The sequence below is a fragment of the Balaenoptera ricei genome, chromosome 8, assembly GCF_028023285.1.
Source record: "Balaenoptera ricei isolate mBalRic1 chromosome 8, mBalRic1.hap2, whole genome shotgun sequence".
Classification (NCBI taxonomy): domain Eukaryota; kingdom Metazoa; phylum Chordata; class Mammalia; order Artiodactyla; family Balaenopteridae; genus Balaenoptera; species Balaenoptera ricei.
Window position 1 is genome coordinate 58,404,218 of NC_082646.1, and position 13,677 is coordinate 58,417,894.

A 13,677-nucleotide genomic window follows, 5' to 3' on the forward strand; every position below is an offset into this window, starting at 1 on the left:
AGAATTCTAATCAATATACATAAATAAAAATACCAGAAACAATAAAGAAGGGAAGCAATCTTGAAAGGTCTGAAAGAAATGAAGGATGTGTTTTTGTTAAGGAAAAAAGGAGAGTAATTTTGTCCTAATGTAGTTGCTTAGAGGTTGTCAAATGGTTTTCCAGAATGAGAAAGAGAAAGTAAAGACAAAAACCTGAATGGGTATAGAAAGTTGTAAAGCGTCTGCAGATGGTGGGGGGAAGAGGAGAGGTAAGAGAAGGGAATGGGGGCGGGGAGAATATCTTATTCATGTGGTCAAGCTGGCTAAGACTGAATGCATTTATTTATAATTTTTAAAAAATAAGCTCAATGAACTGCCTGATCTCCTTGCTTGGTGCCTGCAATAAATGCTGTACTTGCCTTCACCACACACACACAAAGAGCTCAATAGTGTACAAATGCAAAACTAGAGGTTGAAATTCCCTGTTAAAAGGACGGAGTTTCTTGGATTATTGGTCTGTATTTAATGAGACAAAGCAATTACTGTCACTTTGGTCACATAGGTAAGTATTTTTTCACAGTGACCCATAATATTATTTAATTAAGTGGTCAAACCTTTTAACAACTTCTCCAAATCAAATTCTAAATGAAGTCTTCTTGACCTCTGACTTTGAGATTTCCCAGAGGGCCCCTGGAAAACCTCAAAGGATTTGTTCTCTCACTTTGTAAAAAGAGAGGTGTTAAACTAATTAGGCTTATTTGATATGTTAAATTGCATGGCAAGCATTGTCAAATAAGTGATGCTTAACCTTCCCTAGATTATAGTTCCATGGGTATGTGTTATTAATATAAGTATTTCAGAAACTGTATGAAATTTCTAGAAGTTTGTTAATGTCATAGCTGTCCATGATATGTCCTGGTATAACGTCATAACTCCATTTATCTTGAAATGCTGAATGTCACAGAGTCAACCAAATTTCCTTGTCAACTGCATTTTAATGAACTCATCAGACCTTTAACCATAGCCATTTTAAGTTTTTTGTCATTCACAGATATTGTTTTATTCTGATGCCTTCCTGAACTCTTGTAATCAGCTACAGGCTTCATTTTCAAGATCTTCTCAGAGATCCACGGAAAAGACTGTAACAGGTACCCTGAGGTACAGGCTTATGTAACGATCACACTACTGGACTTAATAAGGATTTCCAGAACTAACGGAGAAGCTCATGGGTTCATGAAATTGCTAACCGAAATCAAGAAAGACCTGAATTTATCACATGGGACTGAGTAGAGTGATGAAGAATGATTATGATTCCTTCTATGACTTTTGCTTGGAATATTGCTGGTTCTTCATTTTTTTTTTTTAATATTTATTTATTTGGTTGCGCCGGGTCCTAGTTGCGGCAGGCGGGTTCCTTAGTTGCAGCAGGCAGGCTCCTTAGTTGAGGCTCCTTAGTCCTGGCTAGTTCCCTGGCCAGGGATGGAACCCGGGCCCCCCTGCATTGGGAGCGCGGAGTCTTAACCACTGCGCCACCAGGAAAGTCCCTTATTGCTGGTTCTTTAATGTTCTATTTTCTGGATTTAAGGAACGCCTTTTCTCTTAAGCTATCTAGCACTTACAGCAATTTAGTAGATCATATCTTTGTAAACAAAAATGAAGCATTTATCTTTTCTCCCTGTCTGAACCCTCCAAAATTTGGAAAAAACTCTTATTGAATACTTATTTCCATGGCAATATAGTTATTTGAATAAGTTCAATAAGAATTTGTTCTCCCTGTAACAGGACACAACTGGAAACACTGATTATATTACCAAGGCTTTGACTGGAATGTCATATTTGAGGATGATGTGCACAGATATGACCAGTTTTAAGGAATTAATAAGGCTGACTTTAAGGAGCCAGTGCTTATGAAGCCCTCCTGGAAAACTGCCTAGTACCTGGTTTACAGGGGTCCCAGCCTTACGGGTGAGTTAGGAAGGCCGCTTCCTGGCAGGACCAGAAAGCTTAAGATATTTTGGGGACCTGGAGGAGGGATTCATCCAAATCTGAAGGCATGCAAGAGAAGTCTGATGGCAAGTTCTCAGCTTGGATTCCTAGACTCGAGGAATTTAAAAGTCCAATCTGGGATTCCTAATAAAAGGTCAAAAGGCCTGTGTCATCAATTACTATTCTCATTGCACTTATATAAACAATCAGGCCAAGTTTGATGAGACTAGACTCGTTTTGCAAACAAAAACCGTCTTACCTTGATTATCTTTGACAAAACTAGGGTGATAATAAAGATAAATTTTATGTTTCAATGGAGAACTATAATATACCCATGAGGATTATCAGATTCTAGTCCTGTTCATTCTCCTTGAGCCATTTTCACCTCTTTGTAAGCTGGATCCTGCCATCTTGTGCATTTTGTCACTAATTAACATTTCCAATTTTCTACCACCCTTCTGACTTGGCATTACTAAGAACTAAAACTGCCCTTTTCCTGAAGCCCTGCAAGCTGAAGCTGGATGTAACTTTAAGGGATTTACCACCACAACAGTTTGGGCCACTCAGGAAGTTCACCAGAACATGGTCCTTTGAGCTCTGGGAAATAACCATGTGTGTGAGACTGCCACTACTATCCTGACTCCACTGTTTAAAGATGCCGTAAGACCAACATCTAGAAATCCTTTTGATTGACTGCCCTCTGTACTCAAAAACTGAGTTTATATAATCTGCTCCAACTATTAATTTTTGCTTTTCCTTTTGTTTCTCCATAAATCTATGCCTTCCTTCCCTTTGCAGATCTCTTATCTCCTAACTTCTAACCTGAATCTTCTCTCTACAGCCACCAACTTGGCTTCTGGTCTGTGAAACTTCTTGGAAAGTTTTAGACAGGGGAAATAAAAGGGTCCAGAATACACCACTATGGCATAAAAAACATTTTGAGCTGAATGCACTTGAGAATCAACAGACAGGAAGAGGCTTTTTTCCTGAATTCCCTTTATCTGACTAAAAGCAGAACCTCCCTAAAGGACTCAACTGTCAAATCCTCTCCTGGGAGTTTCTGTGCCACATCTAAAAAGACACTATCTTAACTCCTACCTATTCTCCTAAGGGCCCATTTATCTTTCCTAAAAGTCATTTGTTTTCCCCTAAGTGCCCTTTCTCGCTGTCCCCTTCTCTTATTAAGATGGTATATAAACTGCAAATTCTGCCTCAAGTCACATTTTTCTCTGAACTCCCATTTACATATGTAAATAAAAACCTGCCCTTTCTCTTGCTAATCTGTCCTTTGTCAGTTTATTTCACAGGCCTCAACAACTGAATCTAAGAGGGTAGAGGAGAGGCGTTCCCCCGAAACTGGAGAAGCCGTCAAGTACAGTGGCATGCTCCCATAAACCTCAGCAACACTGGCAGCTTTTCGCCAGCCAGCAACTCCAATTAGACATAAAATAAAAGTTTCCTTATTCTTAAAGGAAGTGCGGGAGTTTAAAAAACAGCACTGAAATTTTCCATTCAGATGGGTCTTGACGGTTCCTTTTTTTCACTTACTGCCCCCTGCACAACGGACACTTAGCCAAATTTCAGTCATTACTTCCAAATGTTTACAGCATGGTGAGTAAGCATAATTTTAGACATTGAAAAATAAGACAAAGTGATCAAACTAATTATATTATGGTATTGATATGATGCACAATGTAAGACAGAGGTAGATCTGCAAACTGCCACTTAGTTGCAAATTCCAATTAGAACTGGTTCTCTTTGAAACACCAGTTTTACATAAACACTTATCCAGTAGCACATCATAAACCACAGGGCTTGAATAATTTTTTCTGTCATGTAAATGCGGAACTGAGAGCTAAAACTGTTAAACTTAGCAACAGATGATTTTTTTCAAGAGCAAAGTAATATGCAACCCATAGGACTCATAAGAAATCCTTGAACTAAATTATTAGTCACCTCTAGGGACACTGGCTAAATTCTGAGGGTGTTGGCATTAAAACAGAACTTAATTTTTTTCAGGCATTTAAAGATTTTCATGCATCATGTACCTGAAGTTTTTGGTCTCTTGATTTTCTTTGACTCACACCTCTTCCTCTCCTTGGTATATGAAAAACCCTCTTGGTGTAAGGAAAGCCCAGTCCTGGAAATTTTGCACTGAGGTTAAACCATAATATTTGATCTAATTCTAAACCAAATACCACTATTTGGGGGTCTCATTTGTGTATTATTCAAAAACAAATGTTTCTCATGTTCATCATTAATTTATATAATATCACAAGGATGAAAGAGATCACTTCAGGAGTGTCAATGTTTCATGAAAGCACCAAGGTGCGAAGGGGTAGGCAGGTAGAGTGACCAATCAGATGAACACACCCACCCTTCACCTAGTTTTTCCATAAAAGAGTCAAACTGCTTTCAATTTTCTGGAGTGAAAATGGCAGCATAGGTAGTATAATAAAATGTGCAAGCTAACTGCTTCTTTCACATCCTCATAAAGAACTAATGTTTTCTAGAATACAATTTGCTATAGGGCTCAGAGACGAGGACCTTTCACATCAGTTGATATGCACACAAACCACTATCTGCTCAAAAGGAAACAGGTTTTTTTGTACACTCTAGTTAACAGTGACTCTCTCAAGAAAATAAAGTGGTGGGGGGGAGACGGTAATAACCCAACCCTGTAATAATACAACTCAGAGTCCTAGAAGGGAAAAAAATTAAGCCATGTTGAAATAAAGGCAATTTAGCAATATCCTAAGGTCACCAGTATTTCCACAATACTTGATATGGCACAGATACAAAGTCTTGAGTGTGCTAATACTTAGGTTGCTAAAAAGGCAGCCATGTGTGAGACAAAAACTAACTTGGAAAATTAAAGAGTCTGAATTTAGGCTCTGCTTTCTGCTCAACCCTTCTAAAACTTCTTTGCTGAGCGGTTTCATGCTGTTTGTTTTTACAACAGAAACAAAGGTCTTTGAAGACTTGGCCACAGTGTTACAAGTCTCTAAGGAGCTGGACAGCTTTATTCAATAAGAAACTACAGGTGGCAGTGGCTGAATTGCTCATTCAACAAACTGCTCTAAAGGGCCTCAGTGTCAGGGCGTGTTCTCTGTACCCTTAATCTGACCTTAATACTGCAGAACCTTAGTCTCAGCATTTAGCATTGTTAGGAAGGATGTACCTTTGTTTTTATACAGATTCTTTATACAGAAGTATTTCTTAGTGAAAAGTACAAAAACGACAATGGTGTGAAACAAATGAACTCATTAAAAATTGTTAGATGACTGACAGCCTAAGTAGTTGCACATGAATGTAGCCAGACGCCAGAATCTTGTGGCAAAATAAAGAACAGTCTTACAGGCTTGTGTTGGAACTGTTTAGTTTATATTTTCCTAAGGCACAACCAAAGTTCTTTTAGATTTATATTTTGGCAAGTGTTTTTCTTGCTGGAGGATCATAAAAGCACGTGGGAAGTATCTGCCTAATGGCATGTTGGCACGCTAAAGTAAGGAAAATAGTACTTGGACTAAAACTAAGGCCAGCAAGTGAAGAAAAACAACAAAATCTGTATTCGTTTTAAATTTGTACCAAGGCTTCTTACTGAATACTAGAAAAACAACAGAAGTGTCTTACACCTTTGCTTAAGAAAAAAGTGACTTTCCTTTGGAAGCTGTAGCTCAGAATTTAATCTGGGGTAATGACACCATGTAGTAAAAACAACCTGGATTTTATAATAATGTATAAGCAGGGAAAAGTTGTAAAAATGCTAAATGGTACAGAGCTACAAAGGGGGTCTACAAAGGGGTCAAATCAGGTTTTTATTCCAGGCAGGTGTTATGTTTGTGAAGAGTGATTCAATTTGTTATACATTCAAATCCAAATTAGAACTAGCTGCCTTACAATGAGATTTCACTGCCATGTCTTAGCACTTTAATTTTTGGTAGTTCTGTTACAAGTTCAAGTAAGTTAGAGCTCTTTTCAACCCTTATATCTCTTTCCTTCAGCAAAATGAAGGAGCAGGTATTCTAATAAGCTTTATGTACATAAGATCCTGATGATTTTAGCTCTAGTTAACCCAACACATTTCCCTGGGCATAACCATGGCCTCTCTGAAAACTGGAAAATATTGCATAATTTTAAAAGTCAGAGTACAACGACATTTACTGGTAACTTCAAATGAGTTATTCTAGGAGGATGAAATATGTTTGCCCACCAATCATGTTTGCCTAGCCATAAAAACAGTGACAACTTAAAGATCTGCAAAGATCAAAGGAAACGGAGCAACCACCTTTAACTGGGTGGAGGAGGAACATTCTACAGGTGTCCTGGTGGCCTTCATAAAGGTTACAAGATGACCCACCCACCCTGCCGGGCTGTGACCACAAACGACATCCCAGAGCCCACCGCAAATCTGGAATGTGACAAGTATAGAACCCAGTGGCAGGTCTGAGCTTGCTTATAACACTCGGACCAGCACAGAGGCAGACAATGAAGAACTACCAGAATCCCACAGATAGCTCTTTTCTTTTCTTTTCTTTTTTTTTTACCTTGGGAAACCATCCATGAGGTTACTATGACAAAAATATAAATCAAGGCTGAAATAGCTAAGTGCTGCCTCACAGCTGGTCATCTGGATATGGGGTTTTGCCAGTCCTTAGCTGGCTGTTTTCATTATTTAATCAAATATTAAGAAAAGTTTAATTCACATGCAAGCCTTGTCAAAAAAAGAGAAAAAGGTTAATTTCCTATGATCAGCACAAACTGTTAACCTGTTAAGAAAAGCCCAATATTTCCAGCATTCGAGTATATACATACAAATCGTGTCTGTTTCTTTTGAAACATCTTAGAGTGACGGTGAGGAGGAGGAAGACAAATGAGATAAAGACACAAGCTAAACATCCAACAAGCCCCATTCCTCATTCTCTGTATGGCTGGCAGCATTAGTCAGAAAGTCACTCCTTTGCTGCGATGGTCATGATATATTTGAACGTGTAGATCTCTAAAGATTTCCTTAATCATTTGACCAGGCCTATGGTACGTGCTATTTTGTTTTATTGGTGAAATAATTCATCAGTGCTTCCTGAGAGGCTCAAACAGGATCACCGGCCAGATTCCGAAGAGAAACTGTTTGGAAACAAGTTAGGACAAAATGAAAGAAGATAAAATTTTTCCATGTTATCCCTGAAAAAGAATGAAAAAGAACCCATGGGCTATGACTACAGTGGTTTGCTAGTGGTTGTCCTGGTATTAATAACCTGAGCAGAGCATATTCTTTCTAGGTCTACACCAGATCTCAGAAACTATTTTTATTTAATTTATTTAAATATATTAAGCATCTACTTTGTCAAGCATAGAGCTGGGCATTTAAATCATCTCAGATCTTTAAAATAACTCTGCAATGTAGCTATTAACAGCTCCATTTTACTATTGAAGAAATTAAGGCTTAAAGAAAAGAGACTTGCCCAAGGTAATAGAAAAGTAAGTGGAAGACAAGATTCAAGAGCATCTGGTCCCAAGGCCTGTACTCTCTCTGCTACCTCTCCACCCCACCCCCTTCTTCCACCTCCATCCCATCCTCCCATTACCTCCGTCCTCCACACACACACACACACCCTAGGAAGTGGACTTACCTTCACCTTTGGCCTGTATCTCAGGTAAAGTGTTCTTGTATATAAACTGAAAGAAAAGGGGAGGGGGAAAGCTTTTCAGACAAATTTTTTAAAAATTGAAGTATAGTTGATTTACAATACTGTGTTAGTTTCACGTGTACAGCAAAGTGATTCAGATATATATAGTTTTATATATATATATATATATATATATTCTTTTTCAGATTCTTTTCCATTATAGGTTATTATAAGATATTGAATATAGTTCCCTGTGCTATATAGTAGATCCTTGTTGTTTACCTATTTTATATATAGTAGTGTGTATCTGTTAATCCCAAACTCCTAATTTATCCCTCCCTCCCCACCCCCTTTCCCCTTTGGAAACCAAAGTTTGTTTTCTATATCTGTGAGTCTATTTCTGTTTTGTAAATAAGTTCAGACAAGTTTTTAAATTCATGCAAACTGGCTTACTGACAAATTTAACCACAGTGCCTCTGTATATACAAAGAAAAAGCAACACTGACAAATAAACTTTGTTCATTTAGCAACCGTTTTTTGAGGACCTACTCTATGCAGAACAGTTGGCAAGATCCTAAGGAAGACAGAAATGATCAACTCTCAGACTGTAACCTCAGGATGTTTGTAGTTTAGTAGGGAGCATTCTGCTCATGTTTGATGTGATTCATGTCATGATTGCCAGTTTCATCTCTGAAGATATATGGTAGTAAGAATTAAGATAGAGTATTCCTAGAATATTTTAGAAACGGTTATACCAGCTCTATCAGGATTACAATACAGGTATGAAATAACCAGGAAGGTATCACTTCTTCAGAGAATCCTTTAAAATGAGTCACCTCTAAACATGAGATCAGATTCTGGGCTTCCCTAGTGGCACAGTGGTTAAGAATCTGCCTGCCAATGCAGGGGACACGGGTTCAAGCCCTGGTCCGGGAAGAACCCACATGCCACGGAGCAACTAAGCCCGTGCGCTACAACTACTGAGCCTGCACTCTAGAGCCTGCAAGCCACAACTACTGAAGCCCGCGCACCTAGAGCCCGTGCTCTGCACCATGAGAAGCCACCGCAATGAGAAGCCTGTGCACTGTAACGAAGAGTAGCCCCTGCTCGCTGCAACTAGAGAAAGCCCGCGTGCAGCAACAAAGACCCAATGCAGCCAAAAATAAATAAATAAATTTATTAAAAAAAAAAAAAAGATGAGATCAGATTCTAATATATCAGTCCGTACAGCAAAAATAAAGTTAAATTTATCTCTGAAAAATTTATTAAACTGTCCATAACTTAACAGCATACACAGTTTATATATAGTACACGATTTAAGTGTATTTGAATAGTAATATACAGTATAAGAACATATGCAAAACATAATTTTATAGCATGAAAAATTTTCTCCTTTAAATAAGAGAATGAAAAAGAGCACATATTTTTTTTTAAATTAATTAATTATTTTATTTATTTTTGGCTGTGTTGGGTCTTCGTTTCTATGCGTGGGCTTTCTCTAGTTGCGGCAAGCAGGAGCCACTCTTCATCGCAGTGCACGGGCCCCTCACTATTGCAGCCTCTCTTGTTGCGGAGCACAGGCTCCAGACGCACAGGCTCAGTAGTTGTGGCTCACGGGCCCAGTTGCTCCGCGGCATGTGGGATCTTCCCAGACCAGGGCTCGAACCCGTGTCCCCTGCATTGGCAGGCAGATTCTCAACCACTGCGCCACCAGGGAAGCCCCGAGCACGTATTTTTGAATTTGAGTAATTTAGTGTGGCTATGATGCCATTCTAATGTACCCAAAACCGGAACTATAAAGAGAAGCATCATATATTATGAATACTTTACTGTCTTAGAATATAATCTTACTCTGACAATTTTTCAGATGTTAATCTCTAAAAGAAAGTTGCCATGTTTTCTCTTCTCTTTAGTGAAGAGTCCTGGACTGGGGCACAGAAGCCCTGGATTCCAACCCTTGTTGTCACCTCCACCGCTCCCAACTATTTGTTAAGTACCTACAACATGGGGGCAAGCACTGGACCCAGAGCTTTAAACACACTTCATTCTTAAACTACCCTACTAGGTAGGTATTATTATTCCTGTTTTGCATATGAGAAAGTCTCAAAAAAGGTCAAATATTTCATTCAAGGTGCTACAGCTAGTAAATGCTAGAAGCAGGATTGAATTCAGGTGCTGTCTAATCATTATCCAATATATTCTACTCCAACTAGCCAGTGACCTTGAGTGTCACTTCTCTCTGGGCCCCAGTTTCCTTCATCATCAAATTACGAAGTTATATTAGTTGATTTCTAAGGTCTTGATTGGTTTGGGGAGACAGAAAACCCTGGGCTCAAATCCAGGCAATTAACACTAAGATCATGCGTGAGGCACCTGACTTCTCTGAGCCCGTCTTTCCTCAAGTGTAAAACACGACCATCATGAGTATTAAAGGAATAATATATATCAAGCCCAGATGAGGCTATGAGCTGAAAATTCAAACTTTTTATTGTGGAAAATTTCAAACATAAACAAAAGTACCTGTCACATAAATTTGTTAAAAATACCTCCTTATCTTCCTTATATTTGCAGCATCTGTGGTGATGTTTCTTGTTGCATTTCTGATAGTGGTTATTTATGCTTTTCCCCCTTTCTCTTTTAGTCTCACCAGATGGGTCAGCTGTTAAGTTAATGTATCTCAGCTCCAAATCCACTCTTCTATATTCCATCCTGTTTGTGATGCAGGAGATGAGACTACAAACTACATTCCTGCCTTGCCAGATGCTCCCTAATAGGCTCTGCTAATTAGGGCATTTGAAAGAGACTGAAAAGCTGGAGGAGAAAGAAAGGACTTCTCATTTTTGTTTCATTTTTATCAGGGGCCACTGGCTTGTGGTTGTTGTGAACAGCATCCCAACAACACTCCATCACTATGGCAGCAACAGTTTCTTCCTGTAGCAGCAGTACCCTTTTTTTTTAATACATTTATTTATTTTATTTTTGGCTGCATTGGGTCTTTGCTGCTGCACGTGGGCTTTCTCTAGTTGCGGCAAGTGGGGGCTACTCTTCGTTGCGGCGCATGGGCTTCTCATTGCAGTGGCTTCTCATTGTGGAGCATGGGCTCTAGGCACATGGGCTTCAGCAGTTGTGGCATGCAGGCTCAGCAGTTGTGGCTCACGGGCTCTAGAGTGCAGGCTCAGTAGCTGTGGCGCACGGGCTTAGCTGCTCCATGGCATGTGGGATCGTCCCAGACCAGGGCTTGAACCCGTGTCCCCTGCATTGGCAGGTGGATTCTTAACCACTGTTTCACCAGGGAAGCCCAGCAGTACCCTTCTTAAGAGTCCTGGGTCTCAGCCCCATGGGGTCTTTCCTCTGAGCTCAGATACCAGCTCCAGCTGAACAGAGCCTCCTGTTCAGACATGAGTTTGGAGTCCCCAAATTCTTCAATACTCCTCCTGTCAAGAGATAGACTCTATGACTTTGACCAATGGAGTATGGTTAGAGTGATACAATTTGAGTTGAGACTAGGTTATAAAAGGCCCCATTGCTTCCATCTGGTTCTCTAGAGATGCTCCCTCTGAGGGAAGCCATCTGTCAGGTAAGAAGTATTCATTGCTGTATTATATTACACTGCAGTTATGTCCTTGGGACTTCGTGGGCAGTGTTAAAGTGCCAAGTTTTTAATTCTTGGGTTTGCTTTATAGTTATTTTTGTTTCTCCTTTTCTATCATTTGTCAGTTTCCCCAAGCATTTCCTCCCATAACCCTCCCTCTTAAATAGTTATTTCTAATATGCTATGGGCTGAGAATCCAAATAATCAATGCAGTAAGAAGTGGCAAAAAATAAAATAATTATACTTAGAGCCAGAGTTTAAAGAACTCTTCCATGATTAATAACCTTGAGCTCTTCACAGTATGAATTCAGTAATTCTTATTTAGTTGCCCAGAAGTTCTTTTTATATCATTCTCAAGTAGTTAAATTCAGGTTGCCTAAATAAGTTGATCTCTAGACAGGTGAGATGCAAATGTTTTAAAAGGTATTCTAAAAATTTCACTTGAGTAAATTTTCACATTGGTTCAAAGGAAAATTTTCTTTCCCTTTCTATAAATATTTCAGCTCTCTCAATTCTTGAGTGAATTTGAGATTAAACATAGACTGATCCCCTGGCAAAGAGATCAATATGTACACATTCATTCATTAAATCATTTAACAATATATACTGAGTGCTTACTATGTGACAGGCATTGATTTAAGCACTTGGGAGAGTAGAAGTGAATAAGATAAAGTCCTTGCTCTCAAGAAACTTACAGTCTAGTTGGGGGAGGTAAATAAGTAAACACATGACTGGTTATAAATGTCGTGAAGAAAAATAAGGCTTGGTAAGGGGAGAGAGTGATACAGATGTATTATTTGAGCAGGGTGATCAGAGAGAATTCTGATTCCATTTTTGCTATAAATGGCTGACCTCCAACGAATTCTTGAATTTATTTATTTTATTTATTTTTTGGCTGTGTTGGGTCTTCATTGCTGCGTGCGGGCTTTCTCTAGTTGAGGTGAGTGGGGGCCACTCCTCGCTGCGGTGCATGGGCTTCTCATTGTGGTGGCTTCTCCTGTTGCGGAGCATGGGCTCTAGGCACGTGGTCTTCAGTAGTTGTGGCACATGGGCTCAGTAGCTGTGGCGCACAGGCTTAGTTGCTCTGCGGCATGTGGGATCTTCCCGGACCAGGGCTTGAACCCATGACCCCTGCATTGGTAGGCAGATTCTTAACCACTGTGCCACCAGAGAAGCCCCAACAAGTTCTTTATTAGGGGAACAAGGAAAGAAAAGTGGCAACCAATTTATTTCAGGGAAGGAGACAAATTAAGTTGGGGACTTCAGATACTCATGCTTTCCCAGTCCCCACTCAGGGGATCTGGCTGCTTTTTTCCCCTTAAATTTGTTCTCTATACACAAAGATATGATGATCAACAAGAAATGGAAATGTTTATATCCTACTTGCACTAAAAAAGGAGATGAATGATCTACTTAAAATGTAGATCATGTGCCAGAGGTCGGTTACTAGAGCTGTCACCCTTTAAAGATGAGAAAACAGAGCTTCAGAGAGAGTAAGGGACTTGCTTAAGATCACCCGGTGGCAGAGGCAAAGCTGGAACATAAGTTTCTGATTCTGTCTGTGACATTTTATATTTACACCGTTCTATTTGAAGAGTAGAGAAAGAAACACTCCAATACTAGGCTAAAAAAGTCTCTATTTCCTACCTGAAAAGGATGTGAAGATAAGAACCAAGGCCAGTTAAAATATGCCACCATGCATGAAACTGTGTGGTAACAGCTATGATAGGTGGCACCTTCTTTCGAAAGTTCCTGTGTAGAGAGGGGGGGAAAATACGCATGTCAATTATTTTTTATATTTAACAACTATTGCTGACAGTCTTAGAGCATTTTGAAATTTTGAAATGTCATTCTCAAACATGGCAATTATTTAATTTCCTTATGTCTGCTGTAGTCTGCTGTACTGTTTTCCAAAGTGTATTTTGAGGAACAGTATTCCTAACAGAAGTTCCATGAAGAAATGACTCTTTGGTCAAAATAAATGTAGGAAATAGTACATAGTTTATTGCCCTCTTGGAGATTTGTAATGCATATTAACAAATTATAGGCTTTAAAAAGTCCTACCGTAACTAAACAGGTTATCTTCATTTTTTTGAGGTTAACCTACTAATACATGGAACCCTTCTTTCAGGTAATATCTTATTAGCACCTTATGGAACAAGTGTTTCCTGGAAAAACACTTTGGGAAACACTGGTCAACTTAGCTATTCACTCAAGAAACTAGACACGAGCTTTTTCTATGCCCTATGTACAACCATCATTTCAGAAGAGCACCAAACAGTCTATAAAGTCCTTTTGCATTTATAATATTATTTCACTTCATAGTGAGTCTTTGAGGTGGCTTTATAAGCTTTGCTTTGAAGATGAGGAAACTAAAATGCAGAGAGATTACTGAGTTGCCCAAGTCACTCAGCTAGTGGTACAGCTGAGTCTCAAATTATAGATCTTTTGATTAAGTGTGTATCATATTAATATTCTCATTTATTAGAGGGG

General features: G+C 39.2%; 1 protein-coding gene across 2 annotated transcripts in view; it reads right to left on the minus strand.

Moving 5' to 3' along the window:
* Positions 1–4,952: 4,952 nt before the first annotated feature.
* Positions 4,953–13,677, minus strand: part of ACER3 (alkaline ceramidase 3) — a 197,902-nt gene continuing 189,177 nt past the window's right edge. For both annotated transcript variants that reach the window (XM_059930750.1, XM_059930752.1), the window contains 3 exons: positions 12,832–12,936; positions 7,596–7,641; positions 4,953–7,089 (listed from right to left, as the gene is read on the minus strand). In XM_059930750.1, coding sequence (XP_059786733.1) covers positions 7,036–7,089; positions 7,596–7,641; positions 12,832–12,936 — 205 coding nt within the window. In that variant the 3' untranslated portion in view covers positions 4,953–7,035. The remainder of the gene's footprint in view (positions 7,090–7,595; positions 7,642–12,831; positions 12,937–13,677) is intronic.